Source organism: Sapajus apella, unplaced genomic scaffold (assembly GCF_009761245.1).
Source record: "Sapajus apella isolate SASKATOON/1434 unplaced genomic scaffold, GSC_monkey_1.0 scaffold74, whole genome shotgun sequence".
NCBI classification, from domain to species: domain Eukaryota; kingdom Metazoa; phylum Chordata; class Mammalia; order Primates; family Cebidae; genus Sapajus; species Sapajus apella.
In genome coordinates, this window is record NW_022437014.1 from 1560242 (window position 1) to 1577537 (window position 17296).

Genomic DNA, 17296 nt, shown 5'->3' on the forward strand with positions numbered 1-17296 from the left:
GTACCTGTTGGTACCAACAGGTACAGTGGCTCACACCTGTAATCCTAGCTCTGGGAGGATTTTTTTTTTTTTTTTTTTTTTTTTTTTTAAGACAAAGTCTTGCCCTGTCACCCAGGCTGGAATGCAGTGGCTCCATCACAGCTCCTTGCAGCCTTGACCCCCAGGGTTCAAATGATCCTCCCACCTCACCCTCCTGAGTAGCTAGGACTACTGCTGTGCAACACCATGCCTGGCTGATTTTTAAATTTTTTGTAGAGATGGGGTCTCACTTATTGCGTAGACTGGTCTTGAGCTCGTGGGCTCAAGTGATCTACCTGCCTTGGCCTCCCAGTGTTGGGATTACAGGCATAACCACTGTGCCTAGCCAGAACTGATAAATATTTTTGAAGAGAACTGATATATATGTATTATTCATTGCTCAATTGCAGAGAAGTAGAAATGAATATGTTAATATAAGATGGTTCTAGCATCATATATTAATATACTGTAAGATGGTGCTGTTAAACTAGATATATTCTCATCTGACAAGTAGGAAAATGGAGACCAAGTTAATTTCTTCTTTTTTTTTTTTTTTTTTTTCAGATGGAGTCTTGCTCTTCTTGCCCAGGCTGGAGTGCAATGGCGCGAACTCAGCTCCCTGCAACCTCTGCCTCCCAGGTTCAAGTGATTCTCCTGCCTCAACCTCCTGAGTAGTTGGGATTACAGGCACTCGCCACCACGCCCAGCTAATTTTTTTGTATTTTTAGTAGAGACGGGGTTTCACTATGTTGGCCAGGCTGGTCTTGAACTCCTGACCTCAGGCGATCCACCCGCCTTGGCCTCCCAAAGTGCTGGGATTAGAGGCTTGAGCCACCACACCTGGTGGTAATTATTTTTTTTACATGGAAGGAAAGCTGAATGCTCACTTTTAGGCACTATAGTTTTAAAACAATATTAAGGGTTTTGTTTTTCACTCTTGATTTGTATCTCCTCATTAGTGAATGAAGTTGTAGAAAATGCATTCATGTCTGTGTGTGTGTTCATGAATCCATAATTTCTCAGAGCATTTGAAAGCTTAAATTATTTCACTTAAAAAAAAAAACAGGGCCGGGCACGGTGGCTCACGCCTGTAATCCCAGCACTTTGGGAGGCTGAGGCGGGTGGATCACAAGGTCAAGAGATCGAGACCATCCTGGTCAACGCGGTGAAACCCCGTCTCTACTAAAACTACAAAAAATCAGCTGGACATGGTGGCGCGTGCCTGTAATCCCAGCTACTCAGGAGGCTGAGGCAGGAGAATTGCCTGAACCCAGGAGGCGGAGGTTGCGGTGAGCAGAGATCGCGCCATTGCACTCCAGCCTGGGTAACAAGAGCGAAACTCCGTCTCAAAAAAAAAAAAAAAACAAAAAAAAAAAAACAGAGTATTCTCTGAAGCTTGCTTCTTTTTCAGGCAGTGAAGCATGACGCCGCTGCAGTTGATCGTTCAGTCAAGCGTCTTTTCGAAGTGCGGAGTGATCTTGATTTTGCTGAGCAACTGTGGTGCAAAATGAGCAGTAGTAAGTGTCCATCAGGATTCAGATTTTTCCTTTTATTTCTTAGGCTTAAGTATTTTGGAGATAATACAGTGTGTACCACTATTCTTCTGTGGAAGTCTGGTTCATTCTTTATCCACTTCATTTCTGATAATACATTGGTACATTCTGCTTAAGAATTGTACTAAGACAAGGTAATTTGTAGAATTATCCTTTTCTCTGCCTTTTTAAGACTTAGGTAATTTTCATGCTCTGCTTATATGAACGAAAACATATACCTTAGGGAAATTATTAGAAAAAGGAAAAGATATTCTTTAGTATTTTACTAAGCATGTTATTTTTTTGGCAATCTGAGTTTGATTTATTTCTTTACAAATGCATTAAATCTTTTTTTTTCGCCTCTTTCTCTTTCCCCTACCCATGAAGTACAGATTCTTGCCTTCTACTTCATTTGTGTATCCTTAAGATTAATGATGTATTTGATCTGTAGAAATACCCTGAAAATAGTGTTCCACTGACTTGTTTCCCAAGGTGTGATTTCATACCAAGACTTGGTGAAGTGTTTCACATTGATCATCCAGAGTCTACAACGTGGTGACATACAGCCATGGGTAGGTTTTGTAGTATGTGTCAGATCATTTTCTCAGGCTCTGAAGCTGACTGCCTGCGTCTGAAGTCCAGCTCTGATACTTTCTAGTTGTGTAAAGTTGGGCAGATTCCTTTACTTTTCTGTGCCCCAGCATTCTCATCTGTAAAGGTAAGAATAGTATCTACCTCATAATGTTCCAGGATTGGCTAATGTTATCCACGTAATGCACCTTGTGCCTGGCATAGTTAAGTGCTCAGTAAATGTAAACTACTGATATTGTCATTGTTAAGTGTTGCTGTGAATGAGCATGCTCATATACTACTGATGAGAATGGAAGTTGAGATATTCTCTAAAAAGCAATTTTGGTAATGTATTGAGAGCCTTACAATGTATCATGGCCTTTGAACCAATAATTCTTAGGATGTATCCTAAGCTCATACTCAGAAACATGTATCAAGAATTTATGTATCAGAATAATCATTGCAGTCTCATTTATATTGGCATCAAATTTTAAATGACCTAAATTTCCCTTGCTAATGGAACAGCTAAGTAAATGTTATAGCTACATATGACATGTCTATTAGTTGCTGAAAAAATGATGCTGACAAATAATGTGGAAAAATGCTTACAATATTCAATAAAAAGGAATATGCACGATTGTATACAAATGTAACTTTTGGAGAGAAAAATCTGGAAACAAATATGCTAAAAATTGTGAGAGTAGTCATCTATGGTGGAAGGGCTGCAAATGACCTTTTCCAGTCAGGCACAGTGGCTCACGCCTGTAATTCCAGCACTTTGGGAGGCTGAGGCAGGCAGATCACTTGAGGTCAGGAGTTCGAGACCAGCCTGACCAATATGGTGAAGCCCTGCCTCTACTAAAAGTCCAGAAAATTAGCTGGCCGTGGTGGCCGGCACCTGTAATCCAAGCTACTCGGTAGGCTGAGGCAGGAGAATTGCTTGAACCTGGGAGGTGAGGGTTGCAGTGAGCTGAGATTGCGCCATTTCACTCCAGCCTGGGCGACAGAGCAAGACTCCATCTCAAAAAAAAAAATTTTTTTTCCAACTGCATTATATCTCTATGAATTTTCCTCAATGAATTTGTGCAACTTTTTATAGTCAAGAGAAAGCTAAGTACAAAGTTAAAAACAAAAAAGTTATTTAATAAGGAATCATTTTAGGTAATATGACTGCCAATTCATAATTATAAAAGTTATAAACTTTTATAGGTGTGAACAAAGATACTTTCCAGAGTAAAGGCATGCAAGCTCTGCTTAATTGGGCATTAGTGATTCTAGCCATTTTAGTTTTAGCCATTGAATTTTTCTCTTGAGAGTTTGTGTTTATGAGATGTTTACAAGTATAATCTTAGCATGTACTGTGAGTGCAAAGTGAAATTGTTATGTATATATTGTAAAAAGACTATGCAGAAAATTATGATGAAAGAGAAATAGAAAGTAGTGGGAAAATGACAAATATTTTATATGTACTTAAAATTAATTAACATTTGGCATACACATTGTAAATTCACATCTCTTTTTAATTTACAATTATCAAGTTCCTATGTTGGACATTGTAGCCAATGAGGAATTCTATATGACACATGCATGGACCATTGAGGGGGTTTGTTTTACTGTGGCAACAGGTTTTTGGTGAAGATGAAGTTGTTCAGTTGTGGAAAAGATGCCATAAAGCACTGAAATCAGCTAGAAGAGAATTCCTAGTTGTAAATTTTCAAAGGAACAACTCTAACTTCTCTTTGGTGGAATTTTATCTGGGGATAAGTTTTAACCCTTCTTAGTTACTTTGGACTTAAACAAATGAGAAAGGAATGGCATTTTATTATTTTAGTTTATATTTTATGTTTTGCTTTTTAAATGACTCAGTCTTGCTCTGTTGCCCAAGCTGGAGTGCAGTGGTGCAGTCTTGGCTCACTGCACCCTCTGCCTCCCAGGCTCAAGCGATTCTCCTGCTCAGCCTCCCAAGCTGGGACTACAGGTGCTATCATGCCCAGTTAATTTTGTATTTTTAGTAGAGATGGGGCTTCACTATGTTGGCCAGGCTGGTCTCAAACTCCTGACCTCAAGTGATCTACCCTCCTTAGCCTCCCAAAGTGCTGGGATTACAGGTGTGAGCCACTGTGCCCATCCCAGGAATGGCATTTTAAAAACTGATGTTCATGCTGGGTGTGGTGGCTCACACCTGTAATCCCAGCACCTTGAGAGGCCGAGGCAGGTAGATTACAAGATCAGGAGTTCGAGAGCAGCCTGGCCAACATGGCGAAAACCCATCTCTATACTAAAATTACAAAAATTAGCCAGGCACAGTGGTGCATGCCTGTAGTACCATCTGGAGCAGGAGAATCGCTTTAACTCAGGAGGTGGAGGTTAAAGTGAGCCGAGATCATGCCACTGCGCTCCAGCCTGGGCGACAGAGGAAGACTCCATCTCAAAACAAAAAGGAAACAAACCCCAAAAAACTGATGTTCATAATTTGGGGAGGTTTGGTCAAACAGTTTATAGTGTTAGGAGACCAAGAATGCAAGCTTGTAATTTTTAGCTTGTAGCTACTGTAATTAGCTTCTCTTTTGTTTGTTGGGTTTGTTTATATCTTTGTTCATGGTTTTATAAAATTTTCTTGATTTCTAGCTCCATAGTGGGAGTAACAGTTTACTAAGTAAGCTCATTCATCAGTCTTATCATGGAACCATGGACACAGTTTCTCTCAGTGGGACTATTCCAGTTCAAATGCTTTTGGAAATTGGTTTGGACAAACTAAAGAAAGATTATATCAGTTTTTTCATTGGTAAGTCTCTTTCCTGGCTCAAAAGATTAAAAAAAACATATCAGTTATCAGTCACAGATATTCTCAGATTTTCTCTTTCTGCTTGCCCCTCATCATCTGTAGTCCTTCCTGGCTTTGTACTTGGTTCACTATGAGATGAGCTTTTCCCTTCTCTGGCCTTAGTTTCCCTCCCCCCCCCAATAAAGATATCATATTCATTATATCCATAGTTCTTATTTGTTTTTAGTTCAAACATTTGAGGTTGTAGGAAGTTAGTATTGTAAATTAATCCTTTTATGAGATGCTGTTATAATACCCTACACGTGGTTGTTTTTGTGAGGGAGAAGCTGTGATCATTTTAGGGTATTATGGTATCATATGCCAGAAAACTTGGCCTTTTGTGAGGAACTGTTTAGCTTGACAATCTCATTCATATATGAACTATAAAAAATTCATATAGATTTCTTAGCATGTGATAGAAAATACCTAAAGTTTTTCTGTATGTATGTGTTTTTTCTTAATAGGTCAGGAACTTGCATCTTTGAATCATTTGGTGAGTTTCTTTTTTTATTCCCACATTGGTTTTTCTTTCAGTCATTCTTTGTGCAGTTATTAACTGCCAATAATATGCCAGCCACTGTCTCAGGCCCTGGGAAACAATTAAGACACTCAGTGCCCTTAATTATTACTGCCTAGTAAGAGACAAAAAAGTAGCCCATTCAGTATCAGTTCTCGTGCTGTATAAATTTGTGATACTCAAATTTATATAAATTTATAGTTATATCCTTCTCAAGCCAATGTGCTACCACACATCTATCTAGAATAGTTAGGGAATTCATAGATCCTATAAAGTTTTATATATATATATATATATATATATATTTGTGTGTGTGTGTGTGTGTGACGGAATCTTGCCCTGTCGCCAGGCTGAAGTGCAATGACGTGATCTCGGCTCATTGTAACCTCTGCCTCCCAGGTTCAAGCGATTCTCCTGCCTCAGTCTCTGGTCTAGCTGGGATTACGAACATGTGCCACCATGCCCAGCTAATTTTTTGTATCTTTAGCATAGATGGGTTTCACCATGTTGGCCAGGCTGGTCTTGAACTCTTGACCTTGTGATCCGCCCGCCTTGGCCTCCCAAAGTGCTGGGATTACAGGCGTGAGCCACAGCACCTGGCCTGTTTTATATTCTCCTTGCCCATTTATATTATACTTGAAAGTTTATTTTCCAAATAATTTATGATCTTTAATATATTGGCTCAAAAGATACTTCTAGGTTTCAGGGTCATCATTATGAACTTTGTTATATTTTCCTCACCCATTCAGAAACTTTAGAAGGTTGAATAGTACCCGTACCGACCCTTGACATTCACTGGAAGATCCTTTTGAAAATGAATTTATAGTATCAATTTATCATTTCTCTCATATAAAAATACAATATAGAGACTGGGTATGGTGTCTCACACCTGTAATCCCAGCACTTTGGGAGGCTGAGATGGGCGGATCACCTGAGGTTGGGAGTTTGAGACCAGCCTGACCAACATGGAGAAACCCTGTCTCTACTAAAAATGCAAAATTAGCCAGGTGTGGTGGTGCATGCCTGTAATCCCAGCTACTGGGGAGGCTGAGGCAGGAGAATCACTCGAACATGGGAGGCAAGAGGTTGTGGTAAGCTGAGATTGCACCATTGCACCAGCCTGGGCAATAAGAGTGAAACTCTCAAAAAAAAAAAAAAAAAAAAAAAAACTAGCTGTATCTTTTGTGCAAAATAGACTCAACTGGATTCTTCTGTTTAATTTTTACTATTCAAATTTTTAAACATTTTATTAAGGGTATATATTTTTAGTGGAAACATATTCTAGCAAAAACACACACACACACACACACACACACACACACGGTCCTCTATGTCTGTGGGTTCTACATTCATGGATTCAACCATAACTTACTATAACTTTTTTACATTATAAACTTTTAAATTTGTCTAAACTTTGTTTTTGTAATAACACTTACAAACACATTGTTCAGCTATGCAAAAATATTTTTATGATCTTATTCTGTGAGCTTTTCTCCATTTTTAACTTTTTAAAAAATGTTTAAGAAACATGGCTCACGTCTGTAATTCCAGCACTTTGGGAGGCCAAGACATGCGGATCACTTGAGGTCAGGAGTTTGAGACCAGCCTGGCCAACATAGTGAATCCTTGTCTCACACCTGTAATCTTACCAATTTGGAGGGGAGGAGGGAGAATCACTTGAGGTCAGAAGTTCAAGACCAGCCTGGCCAACATGGTGAAACCCCATCTCTACTAAAAATACAAAAATTAGCTGGGTGTGGTGGCAGGCACCTGTAACCCCAGCTACTCAGGAGGCAAAGGCAGGAGAATTACTTGAATCCGGGAGGTGGAGGTTGCAGTGAACCGAGATCACACCACTGCACTCCAGCCTGGGTGGCAGAGCAAGACCCTGTCTCAAAAATAAAAAAGACCACTGTAATATGTGTGATCCATTGTTGACCTAAACAGTTATATGGTACATGACTATAATTTAGTTTGAAGAATAGTATTGAAAGGTGGGAAATTCTATCTAGCTGCCATTTTTTTTTTTTAATCTCTATTATCAAGGATCTAAATTTAGGTGTAACAGGCATACCTATATTCTTTACAAAGGTTATACTAGTGCTTTAAATCCCTGTTTTGCTTATATTTTTTCATTCCAGGAATACTTCATTGCTCCATCAGTAGATACACAAGAACAGGCTTATCGTGTCCAAAAACTCCACCATATTCTAGAAATATTAGTCAGTTGCATGCCTTTCATTAAATCTCAACATGAACTCCTCTTTTCTTTAACACAGTAAGTATATCTGTATTCTTTACTTATATAGAAATGTATTCTCTTCTGAAATAGTTACAGCCTAAATATGTGCAGTTTTTATTACCAGTTAGGGTAGAAATTCTTCATCCTGTCTTTACAGTAGTGTGAGTCTAAGGCAATGCTATAGGCAGGAAAGGCTTTGGATTCAAAAGGAATTAGATTTCACATTGGCTGTGCCACTTCCTCAGGAAGTTTCCATCACTGAATCCTGTTTTCTCATCTGTAAAAAGGATCTAATAACCTCATGTATTTGTGGTAAGGATAAAATTATGTAATGTGTATAACATACCTGTCACTTAATAGGTGCTTAGTAAATACTAGTTCCTTCTTTTCTTTATAGCCTTGTAAATTTGGGTCAAAATAACCTTGCGAGCCATCTAAACGATAACGGAATCAAATAGTATTACTAGACTTCTGTCGGTAGCTTTGCTGTGATTGTAGAGACTGCTCTAATTTGAGATTCCAATTAGTTTGACTAGAGGTAATTTGGAATAATTTCCAGGCACGGACTGCTGGTATCTTATGTGCATTTGAGGCCTCAAACTAGGAAGGCAGCTGTCCAGTGGAAGGACTGGGTTTCTGGGAGGAAATGTACCATCACATTTTCCAAAATTAGAATTTGCCTCAGTTGTAAAGGGGAAAGTGTGAAATCATTATTGTTTATAGACTCTCAAAGGCTTCTTTTTCCCCCACTATATACCAGTGGAATGAATGAGTTAACTCTAATTCCTTGGACTCCGAAAACCATGGAAGCTGTGCTTTTGTTTCTCCTCTTCCTCTTTTTATAGTATGGTTTTTCTGTAACCTCTTCTCCCCACTGAAGTCTTTCTTTGGGTTCAAATATGTTTTATATTTATGAGAAATACGTCTGTTAGTTTTTTTTAAAGTGAATGAGATTTGTTTTCAAAGAAAAAATATAACCTAAGTTTAGTTTGGGGGGTTATTTTGTTTACTTTTGTGGCTCTAAAAGTATTTGCTGTTTTAGTTAGTGGTACTGAATAAAATATTTCCCTTACAAGCTTTAGACTACCAGAAAACCATTATCTCAAATGTCTTTTTTCCAAAAGAGGTTCAATTTTGTTTTTTTAGGATCTGCATAAAATATTACAAACAAAATCCTCTTGATGAGCAACACATTTTTCAGCTGCCAGTCAGGCCGACTGCTGTAAAGAACTTATATCAAAGGTAAGCAATTTTGGCTAGGCATGTTGGCTCACACCTGAGGGTCTCCAGCCTAGCACTATGGGAGGCTAAGGTGGGAGGATAACTTGAGCCCAGGAGTTCAAGACCAGCCTGGGCAACCTAATGAGATCTTATCCCTATTAACTGAATTATTAAATTGCTTATTTTTTTATCTTAAGTCCAGCCATGATCCTAGGCAATTTCAATGTTCATATTCATTAGGGACCTCGTGACCTTCATTACCTTTGAAACCTTAATCATCTGTGGCCATACCCTGAGAGTCCTCCCTCTCCCTTCTCTCAGACCTCTGTCTAGACTGTGTAGCCTCTAGTCTCTCATTTGCCTCTGTGTTACTCTTAGGGGAAAATGACCAGGATAGTGATAACAGGGTTTAGGATATGACTAGAGGAAGTAGGGGACTGCGAGGCTGAGATGACATGGTCATCCACATGGACACTGAGGTCGCCTCCAATGCGGGTCTCCCTGACTCTTCTCTCAGCATATGATATTCTTGAAATTTCTCTATGTTATAGCCACTCTATTTATACCCTCCCTCTGTTTATTTCCTTCTTAGCCAAACTCCCACACGCCCCCTCAGATTGCTCTGGCAAAGGTTACCAATGGCCTCCTAATTGTCAAATCCAGGGGATGCTCTTCAGTAAGATGATGTTTTCTAGCTGCTTGTGTAATTACTTGGCCCACCAATTCTTTCTGCCTCAGTAAACACTTGTAAGGCTGTTTGGAATTTAGCACTGTGGCTTTCTTGAACTTGTCTCCTTAGTTTCTTTGCCATAGCATCTGTCTTAATTTGAATTCTACCTCTCTGGCCCACCTGAAGGGCTTAGTTCTCTTTTCAAGTTCCTCTTCCTCTGTCGCTTTTCACCAGAACTCTACCCTCTGCCTTCTTTTCTTCTTACTTCCTATCTTCCATTGGTGATTGCATTTATACCCAAGGCTTCAGCTTGTCTAGGTTAACAATACTTCATAACCCACATCTCCAGTTTCTCTGAGCTTCAGACCCATCTTTCTAAATGCTTATTAGCTGCGAATCCCCAGCTTATTGAAGTAGCAGCTCAAATTCCAAAGCCCAGCACCTCATCCTTTTTCCTCCAATGGCCATGATTAATCTCTACCTAATGCCCACAATAAAAACCTAGTGCTTATCCTCCACTCAGTCCCTCGCTCCTTTAAATGGTTACTGACAGCCTGGCAACATGGTGAAACCCTGTCTCTACAAAAAATGTAAAGATTAGCCAGGCATGGTAGCATTTGCCTGTAGTTCCAGCTACTAGGGAGGCCGAGGCGGGAGGATTGCCTGAGCCTGGGAGGCAGCGAGGCTGTAGTGAGCTGTGATCATGCTGCTGCACTCCAGCCTGGATGACGGGGCAAGACCCTGTCTCAAAAAAAAAAAAAAAAAAAAAAAAAAAGACTGAGTCTAGACCTTGGTAGCTCTAGAATGTGTCCCCTTCTCTACACCTTCACATCATCATGACTTTGTTTCACATCTGCATCATTTCATACCTGGACTGTGGTAAAATCCTTTTTCCTAACTGCGCTCTCTGCCTCTGTTATCTTTCTTTTCTGTGTCATTGCCAAAATGTTCACATCCCATCAGAACGTCCTCCTGTTTAAATGGCGCCTATCGCAGGGATGCTGTGTTACTGCATTTCTTCAGACATTCCACACTCTTAACCCTTGGTGTCTACTCACGCTTCGTTCCTTCATCCTGGACCTTATCTGCCTGCCTGACTCCATGTTATTTCATACTCAGCACAAACATCACAGCCTCTGAGGATTCTTTCCAACTAACTCTACAATCCCCAGTCCGAGTTACCTTCCTGTCTTCTGTTTTCCCCAACACACCTAGTATTTCTCTGTTGTAGCATTTTTTTTCAAATGGTTATTTTTATTCTTGTTTTTCTCCCTCTCTTGACTATACACCTCACGGGTGGGAATTGTTACCTGTTTACCTCTTTGTCCTCAGTGCTTTTCGCATGAGGACTTCACTAATTTTTCTTTTGTTGTTTTATTCTTAAGTGAGAAGCCACAGAAATGGAGAGTGGAAATATACAGTGGTCAAAAGAAGATTAAGACAATTTGGCAGCTGAGTGACAGCTCACCTGTAGACCATGCCAATTTTCACAAACCTGGTAAAGATGGTTTATAATCTGTTCAGATAAATAATTCCAATAGAAAATAAACTAAGTCAGGCTAGGTGCAGCGACTCCTGCTGTAATCCCAGCACTTTGGGAGGCTAGGGCAGGCAGATGGAGCTCAGGAGTTTGAGACCAGCCTGGCCAGCATGGTGAAACCCCCATCTCTACTAAAAATACAAAAAATTAGCCAGACATGGTTGCGTGTGCCTGTAGTCCCAACTACTCAGGTGGCTAAGACACAAGAATTGCTTGAACCCAGGAGGTATAGGTTGCAGTGAGCTGACATAGTGCCACTGCACTCCAGCCTGAAAGACAGAGCAAGACTCGCCTCCAAGAAAAGAAACTAAATCTTACTGGAAGGGATTGTTATTATAGCTCTTGTGCCCAGTTTTAAATAATTTTCCTGAACTCTAAGTGTAAAACATTTATTCTTTAAAAAAGAAAACTGCTGGCTGGGCACGGTGGCTCGTGCCTGTGATCCCAGCACTTTGGGAGGCCAAGGTGGGCAGATCACGTGGTCAAAAGATCGAGACCATCCTGCCCAACATGGTGAAACTCTGTACTAAAAGTACAAAAAATTGGGCAGGCGTAGTGGCTCATGCCTGTAATCCAGCACTTGTGGGAGGCCAAGGCAGGCGGATCACCTGAGGTCGGGAGTTCAAGGCCAGCCTGACCAACATGGAGAAACCCCATCTCTACTAAAAATACAAAATTAGAGAAGCGTGGTGGTGCATGCCTATAATCCCAGCTACTGGGGAGGCTGAGGCAGGAGAACCGCTTAAACCTGGGAGGTGGAGGTTGCAGTGAGCCGAAATCGTGTCACTGCACTCCAGCCTGGTGAAAGACCAAAACTCCATCTCAAAAAAAAAAAAAAAAAAAAAAAAAAAAAAAAAAAAACTACCTGGCCTGGTGGTTCATGCCTGTAATCCAGCACTTTGGGAGACTGAGGCAGGTGGACTGCTTTGAGGTTAGGAATTTGAGACCAACCTGGGCAACATGGAGAAACCCAATCTCTACAAAATACAAAAATTACCTGGGTGTTGGTAGCTCACTCCTGTAGTCCCAGCTATGCAGGAGGCTGAGACTGGAGAATCACTTGAACCCAGGAAGTGGAGGTTGCAGTGAGCCAGTTGCAGTCTAGCCTGGGCAACATTGTGAAACCCTGTCTCAAAAACACAACACACATGCACGTTGTGATTTTTATGCAACTGTAATAGTCGACACACACACACACACACAACTATCATATTTTATGTAACTGTAATACATAGAAAAATTTAGTGTATAATCACAAAAGAATGCTTTTTCTCCTTATTTTGTATAGAGAAACTTTTACTAATAGAATTCAAACAATATGGACATAGGAGTAAAAATAGGTTGTAAGATGGAAATGCTGATTCATACTTAACACTTTTGTGCACTGGTTCAAACAATGATATTCTATGATATTCTATCATAGTATCTTCTCCATGGTTGAAATAAGGGTTGAGATTTTTAGTATTCTGCCACAGATGGTCCATATTAGGCAAAGAATGTAAGCCCCTTGTGTAATTCGCTAGCCTCTCAAGTCTTCCTCCTTAAAGAAGTACCTTTTAAATTCATATCTGCATGCACATGGGTTATTTGGTGCTGTTGTCTCTTGTTCATATAGGTCTTAAATGCCTCCATTTTAATATGTAAGGATTATTTGAAAACAATCTGATAGTTTTCAGATAGAATCTATTAATTAGATTTCAAAGGCCTATTCTGCTGGGAACACAAATAGTTTTATTTTACTGATTGATAACTTGCAAAAAATATTTCCAGAAAATGTTTGCTCTCCTGCCCCCCAAGTACTTTTTTTATTTAGGTGTAATGGAAATTTCTGTCAGTTAGAGGCTCTGTTCATATAGTTGAACTCAAAGTCATAACCAAACTGAATTTTTTTGAGAGCCATCAGTTAAAATTATGCTGTGTTGGTGGATACCAAGATGGCCGAATGAGAGGCAGCTCCGAAAAGCAGCCCCCAGTGAGAGAGACACAGAAACCCGAGTGGTCTCCATAATTCCAAACGAGGTACCAGGTTTTGTAAATCTGGTTGGACAGTGGGTATAAACCAAATAGGGCAAGTTGAGACAAGGTGGGGCACTGCCCCACCCAGGAGGTGCGTGCAACCGACTGGAGGACCAGGGGATCTCCCCCTCTGGGACTTCGGTTCAGATACAGCGCTCCACCCAAGCCCTCTACAACCCACAGAACAGGAGAACTTCACCGGGCTGAAAAGCCTCAGTGAGCTGCCTGAACAGCACAGAACAGCAACTTCAGCCGACACTGAGGCTGTCAGCATAGATCTAGGCAGAAGTGCTGGCTGACGCAAAAGCCAGAAAGCCAACTGGATGGATCTGTTCTCCCCACAGAGGGAAGGGGAACTGAAAACGGGTAAATAGCCCATACGGCAGGATGGGCTCCCCAGCCCCTCAACAAAGCCCAGCTGACTGAAAAAAACTCTCACGCCAGAGTTTCGCACCTAGAGAGTGACCAGGAACAATCCAGCTCAGTGGGGGGAGGAGCAGCTGCCATTGCAAAAGTTGGCCTAACTTTCCTGAATAAATAAAAGACACAGCAGCTCCACTAAACTTGTGGCAGCCCAGCAGTGCCTATGCAGGCAGACAAAGGAAAGGCTGCCTCCACAAGCAGCTAATCAAAACTATAAATCCAATGAGGTGGGAAAAAACCAGCACAAGAATGAAACCATCAAAAACCAGAATGCCTCTCCCCTGCCACGACATCACAACTCCTCACCAGCAAGGGAACAAAGCTGGACAGAGAACAAATTTGACAAACCTACAGAAGCAGGCTTCAGAAGATAGATAATAACAAACTTCTCTGAGTTAAAGGAACATGTTCTAACCCAATGCAAAGTAACTAAAAACCTTGAAAAAAGGTTAGACGAAATGCTAAGTAGAATAATCAGCTTAGGGAAGAACATAACTTGATGGAGCTGAAAAACACAGCACAAGAACTTAGTGAAGCATATACAAGTTTCAGTAGCTGAATAGATCAAGCAGAAGGATATCAGAGATTGAAGATCAACTCAAACAAAACGAGAAGGCAAGAAAAGAGAACAAAGAGTGAAAAGAAATGAACAAAGCCTTCAAGAAATATCGCATTATGTGAAAAGACCTAATCTACACTTGATTGGTATACCAGAAGATCATGGGGAGAATGAATCCAAGCTGGAAAACACTCTTCAGGATATTATCCAAGAAAACTTTCCCAACCTTGCAAGGCAGGCCAACATTCAAATACAGGAAATACAGAGAACACCACAATGATACTCCTCTAGAAGAGCAACCCCAAGGCACATAATTGTCAGATTCACCAGTGTTGAAATAAAGGAAAAAATACTAAGGGCAGCCAGAGAGAAAGGTCGGGTAACTTACAAAGGGAAACACATCATACTCACAGCAGATCTCTCGGCAGAAACCCTACAAGCCAGAAGACAGTGGGGCCAATAGTCAACATCCTTAAAGAAAAGAACTTTCAACCCAGAATTTCATATCCAGACAAACTAAGCTTCATAAGTGATGAAGAAATAAAATCCTTTACGGACAAGCAAGTGCTGAGAGATTTTTGTCACTACCAGACCTGCCCTACAAGAGCTCCTGAGGGAAGCACTGAACACAGAAAGGAACACAATTAACAATATTAACATTAAATGTAAATGGACCAAATGCCGCAATCAAAAGACACAGACTGGCAAATTGGATAAAAAGCCAAGAATCATCATTATGCTGTATTCAAGAGACCCATCTCACGTGCACAGACACACATAGACTCAAAATAAAGGGATAGAAGATTTACCAAACAAATGGAGAGCAAAAAAAAAAAAAAAAAAAAAAAAAGCAGGGATGGCAATCCTAGTCTCTGATAAAATGGACTTCAAACCAACTAAGATCAAAAGAGACAAAGAAGGGCATTACATAATAGTAAAAAGATCAATACAACAAGAAGAACTAACTATCCTAAATACATATGCACCCAATACAGGAGCACCCACATACATAAAGCAAGTCCTTAACCTATAAAGAGACTTAGACTCCCGTGCAGTAATAGTGGGAGACTAACTCTCTACTGTCAATATTGGGCAGATCAACTAGACAGAAAATCAACAAGGAAATCCAGGACTTGAATGCAGATCTGGACCAAGTGAACTTAATAGACATTTACAGAACTCTCCACCCCAAATCCACAGAGTATACATTCTTCTCAGCAGCACATCGCACTTACTCTAAAATCGACCACATAATTGGAAGTAAATCACTCCTCAGCAAATGCAGAAGAATAGAGATCATTTAACAGTCTCTCAGACCACAGTGCAATCAAATTAGAACTCAGGATTAAGAAACAAACTCAAAACTGCACAACTTCATGGAAAATGAGCAACTGGCTCCCAAATGTCAACTGGATAAACAATGAAACGAAGACAGAAATAAGTATATTCTGTCTTCAAATAAAGCGAGAATGAAGACACAACATACCAGAATCTCTGGGACACATTTAAAGCAGTGTCTAGAGGGAAATTCATAGCAATAAATGCCCATATGAGGAGCAAGGAAAGGTCAAAAATCAACACTCTATCATCAAAATTGAAAGAGAGGAGCAAGAACAAAAAAACTCAAAAGCTAGCAGAAGACAAGAAATAACTAAGATCAGAGCAGAACTGGAGGAGATAGAGATATAAAAAACCCTTCAGAAAAAATCAACAAATCCAGGAGCTGGTTTTTTGAAAAGATCAACAAAATAGATAGACCACTAGCCAGACTAATAAAAAAGAAAAGCGAAAAGAATCAAATAGATGCAATAGAAAACGACAAAGGGGACATCACCACTGATTCCACAGAAATACAAACTACCATCGGAGATTACTACAAAGAACTCTATGCACACAAACCAGTAAATCTGGAAGAAATTGATAAATTCCTGGACACTTGCACACTCCCAAGACTAAACCAGGAAGAAGTTGAGACCCTGAATAGACCAATAACAAAGGCTGGAGTTGAGGCAGCAATTAATAGCCTACCAACTAAAGAAAGCCCAGGTCCAGACAGGTTTACAGCTGAATTCTACCAGACATACAAAGAGGAGCTGGCACTATTTCTTCTGAAACTATTCCAAACAATACAAAAAGAGGGAATCTTCCTCAACTCATTTTATGAGACCAACATCGTCCTAACACCAAAACCGGGCAGAGACACAACTAAAATAGAAAACTTCAGGCCAATATCCATGATGAACATCGACACAAAAATCTTTAATAAAATACTGGCAAACAGAATGCAACAGCAAATCAAAAAGTTTATTCATCACAAGCAAGTAGGCTTCATCCCAGGGATGCAAGGCTGGTTCAACATATGCAAGTCTATAAACATAATCCATCACATAAACAGAACCAAAGACAAAAACCACGATTGTTTCAATAGATGCAGAGAAGGCCTTCGACAAAAATTCAACAGCCCTTTATGCTAAAAACCCTCAATAAACTAGGTATCGATGGAACATATCACAAAATAATAAAAGCTATTTATGGCAAACCCACAGCCAATATCATACTGAATGGGCAAAAACTGGAAGCATTCTCTCTGAAATCTGGCACAAGACAAGGATGCCGTCTCTCACCACTCCTATTCAATACAGTATTGGAAGTGCTAGACGGAGCAATCAGGCAAGAAAAAGAAAGGGTATTCATTTAGGAAAAGAGGAAGCCAATTATCTCTATTTGCAGATAACATGATTGTATATTTAGGAGACCCCAGCGTCTCAGCCCAAAATCCCCTGAAACTGATAAGCAACTTCAGCAAAGTCTCAGGATACAAAATCAATATACAAAAATCACAAGCATTTCTATACACCAATAACAGAGCCAAATCAAAAGTGAACTCTCATTCACAATTGCTACAAACAGAATAAAATACCTAGGAATACAACTAGCAAAGGATGCAAAGGACCTCTTCAAGAACTACAAACCACTGCTCAATGAAATAAGAGGACACGAACAGATGGGAAAACATTCCATGCTCATGGTTGGGAAAAATCAACATCATGAAAATGGCCATATTGCCCAAAGTAATTTATAGATTCAATGCTATTCCCACCAAGCTTCCAATGACCACTTCAAACTTCATATGGAACCAAAAGAGAGCCAGCCCACATAGCCAA

The 17296-nt window shown here is 40.1% G+C and overlaps 1 protein-coding gene and 1 long non-coding RNA gene across 5 annotated transcripts in view; one reads left to right on the plus strand and one right to left on the minus strand.

Moving 5' to 3' along the window:
* The window catches only part of LOC116532003, a 16594-nt gene extending 1213 nt beyond the window's left edge, over positions 1-15381 (minus strand). The window contains exons 1-2 of the long non-coding RNA XR_004260669.1: positions 15368-15381; positions 11522-11528 (exon numbers count right to left, since the gene is read on the minus strand). This is a non-coding gene — a long non-coding RNA (uncharacterized LOC116532003). The remainder of the gene's footprint in view (positions 1-11521; positions 11529-15367) is intronic.
* ZWILCH (zwilch kinetochore protein) overlaps positions 1-17296 on the plus strand; it is a 42540-nt gene that overhangs the window by 19330 nt on the left and 5914 nt on the right. For 3 of the 4 annotated variants that reach the window (XM_032251040.1, XM_032251042.1, XM_032251041.1), the window contains exons 11-17: positions 1430-1535; positions 2043-2122; positions 4749-4905; positions 5409-5437; positions 7603-7739; positions 8850-8945; positions 10980-11092. In XM_032251040.1, coding sequence (XP_032106931.1) covers positions 1430-1535; positions 2043-2122; positions 4749-4905; positions 5409-5437; positions 7603-7739; positions 8850-8945; positions 10980-11092 — 718 coding nt within the window. Of the gene's footprint in view, positions 1-1429; positions 1536-2042; positions 2123-4748; positions 4906-5408; positions 5438-7602; positions 7740-8849; positions 8946-9516; positions 9662-10979; positions 11093-17296 lie in introns of those variants that run through there. The other variant, XR_004260668.1, reaches the window with a different exon arrangement.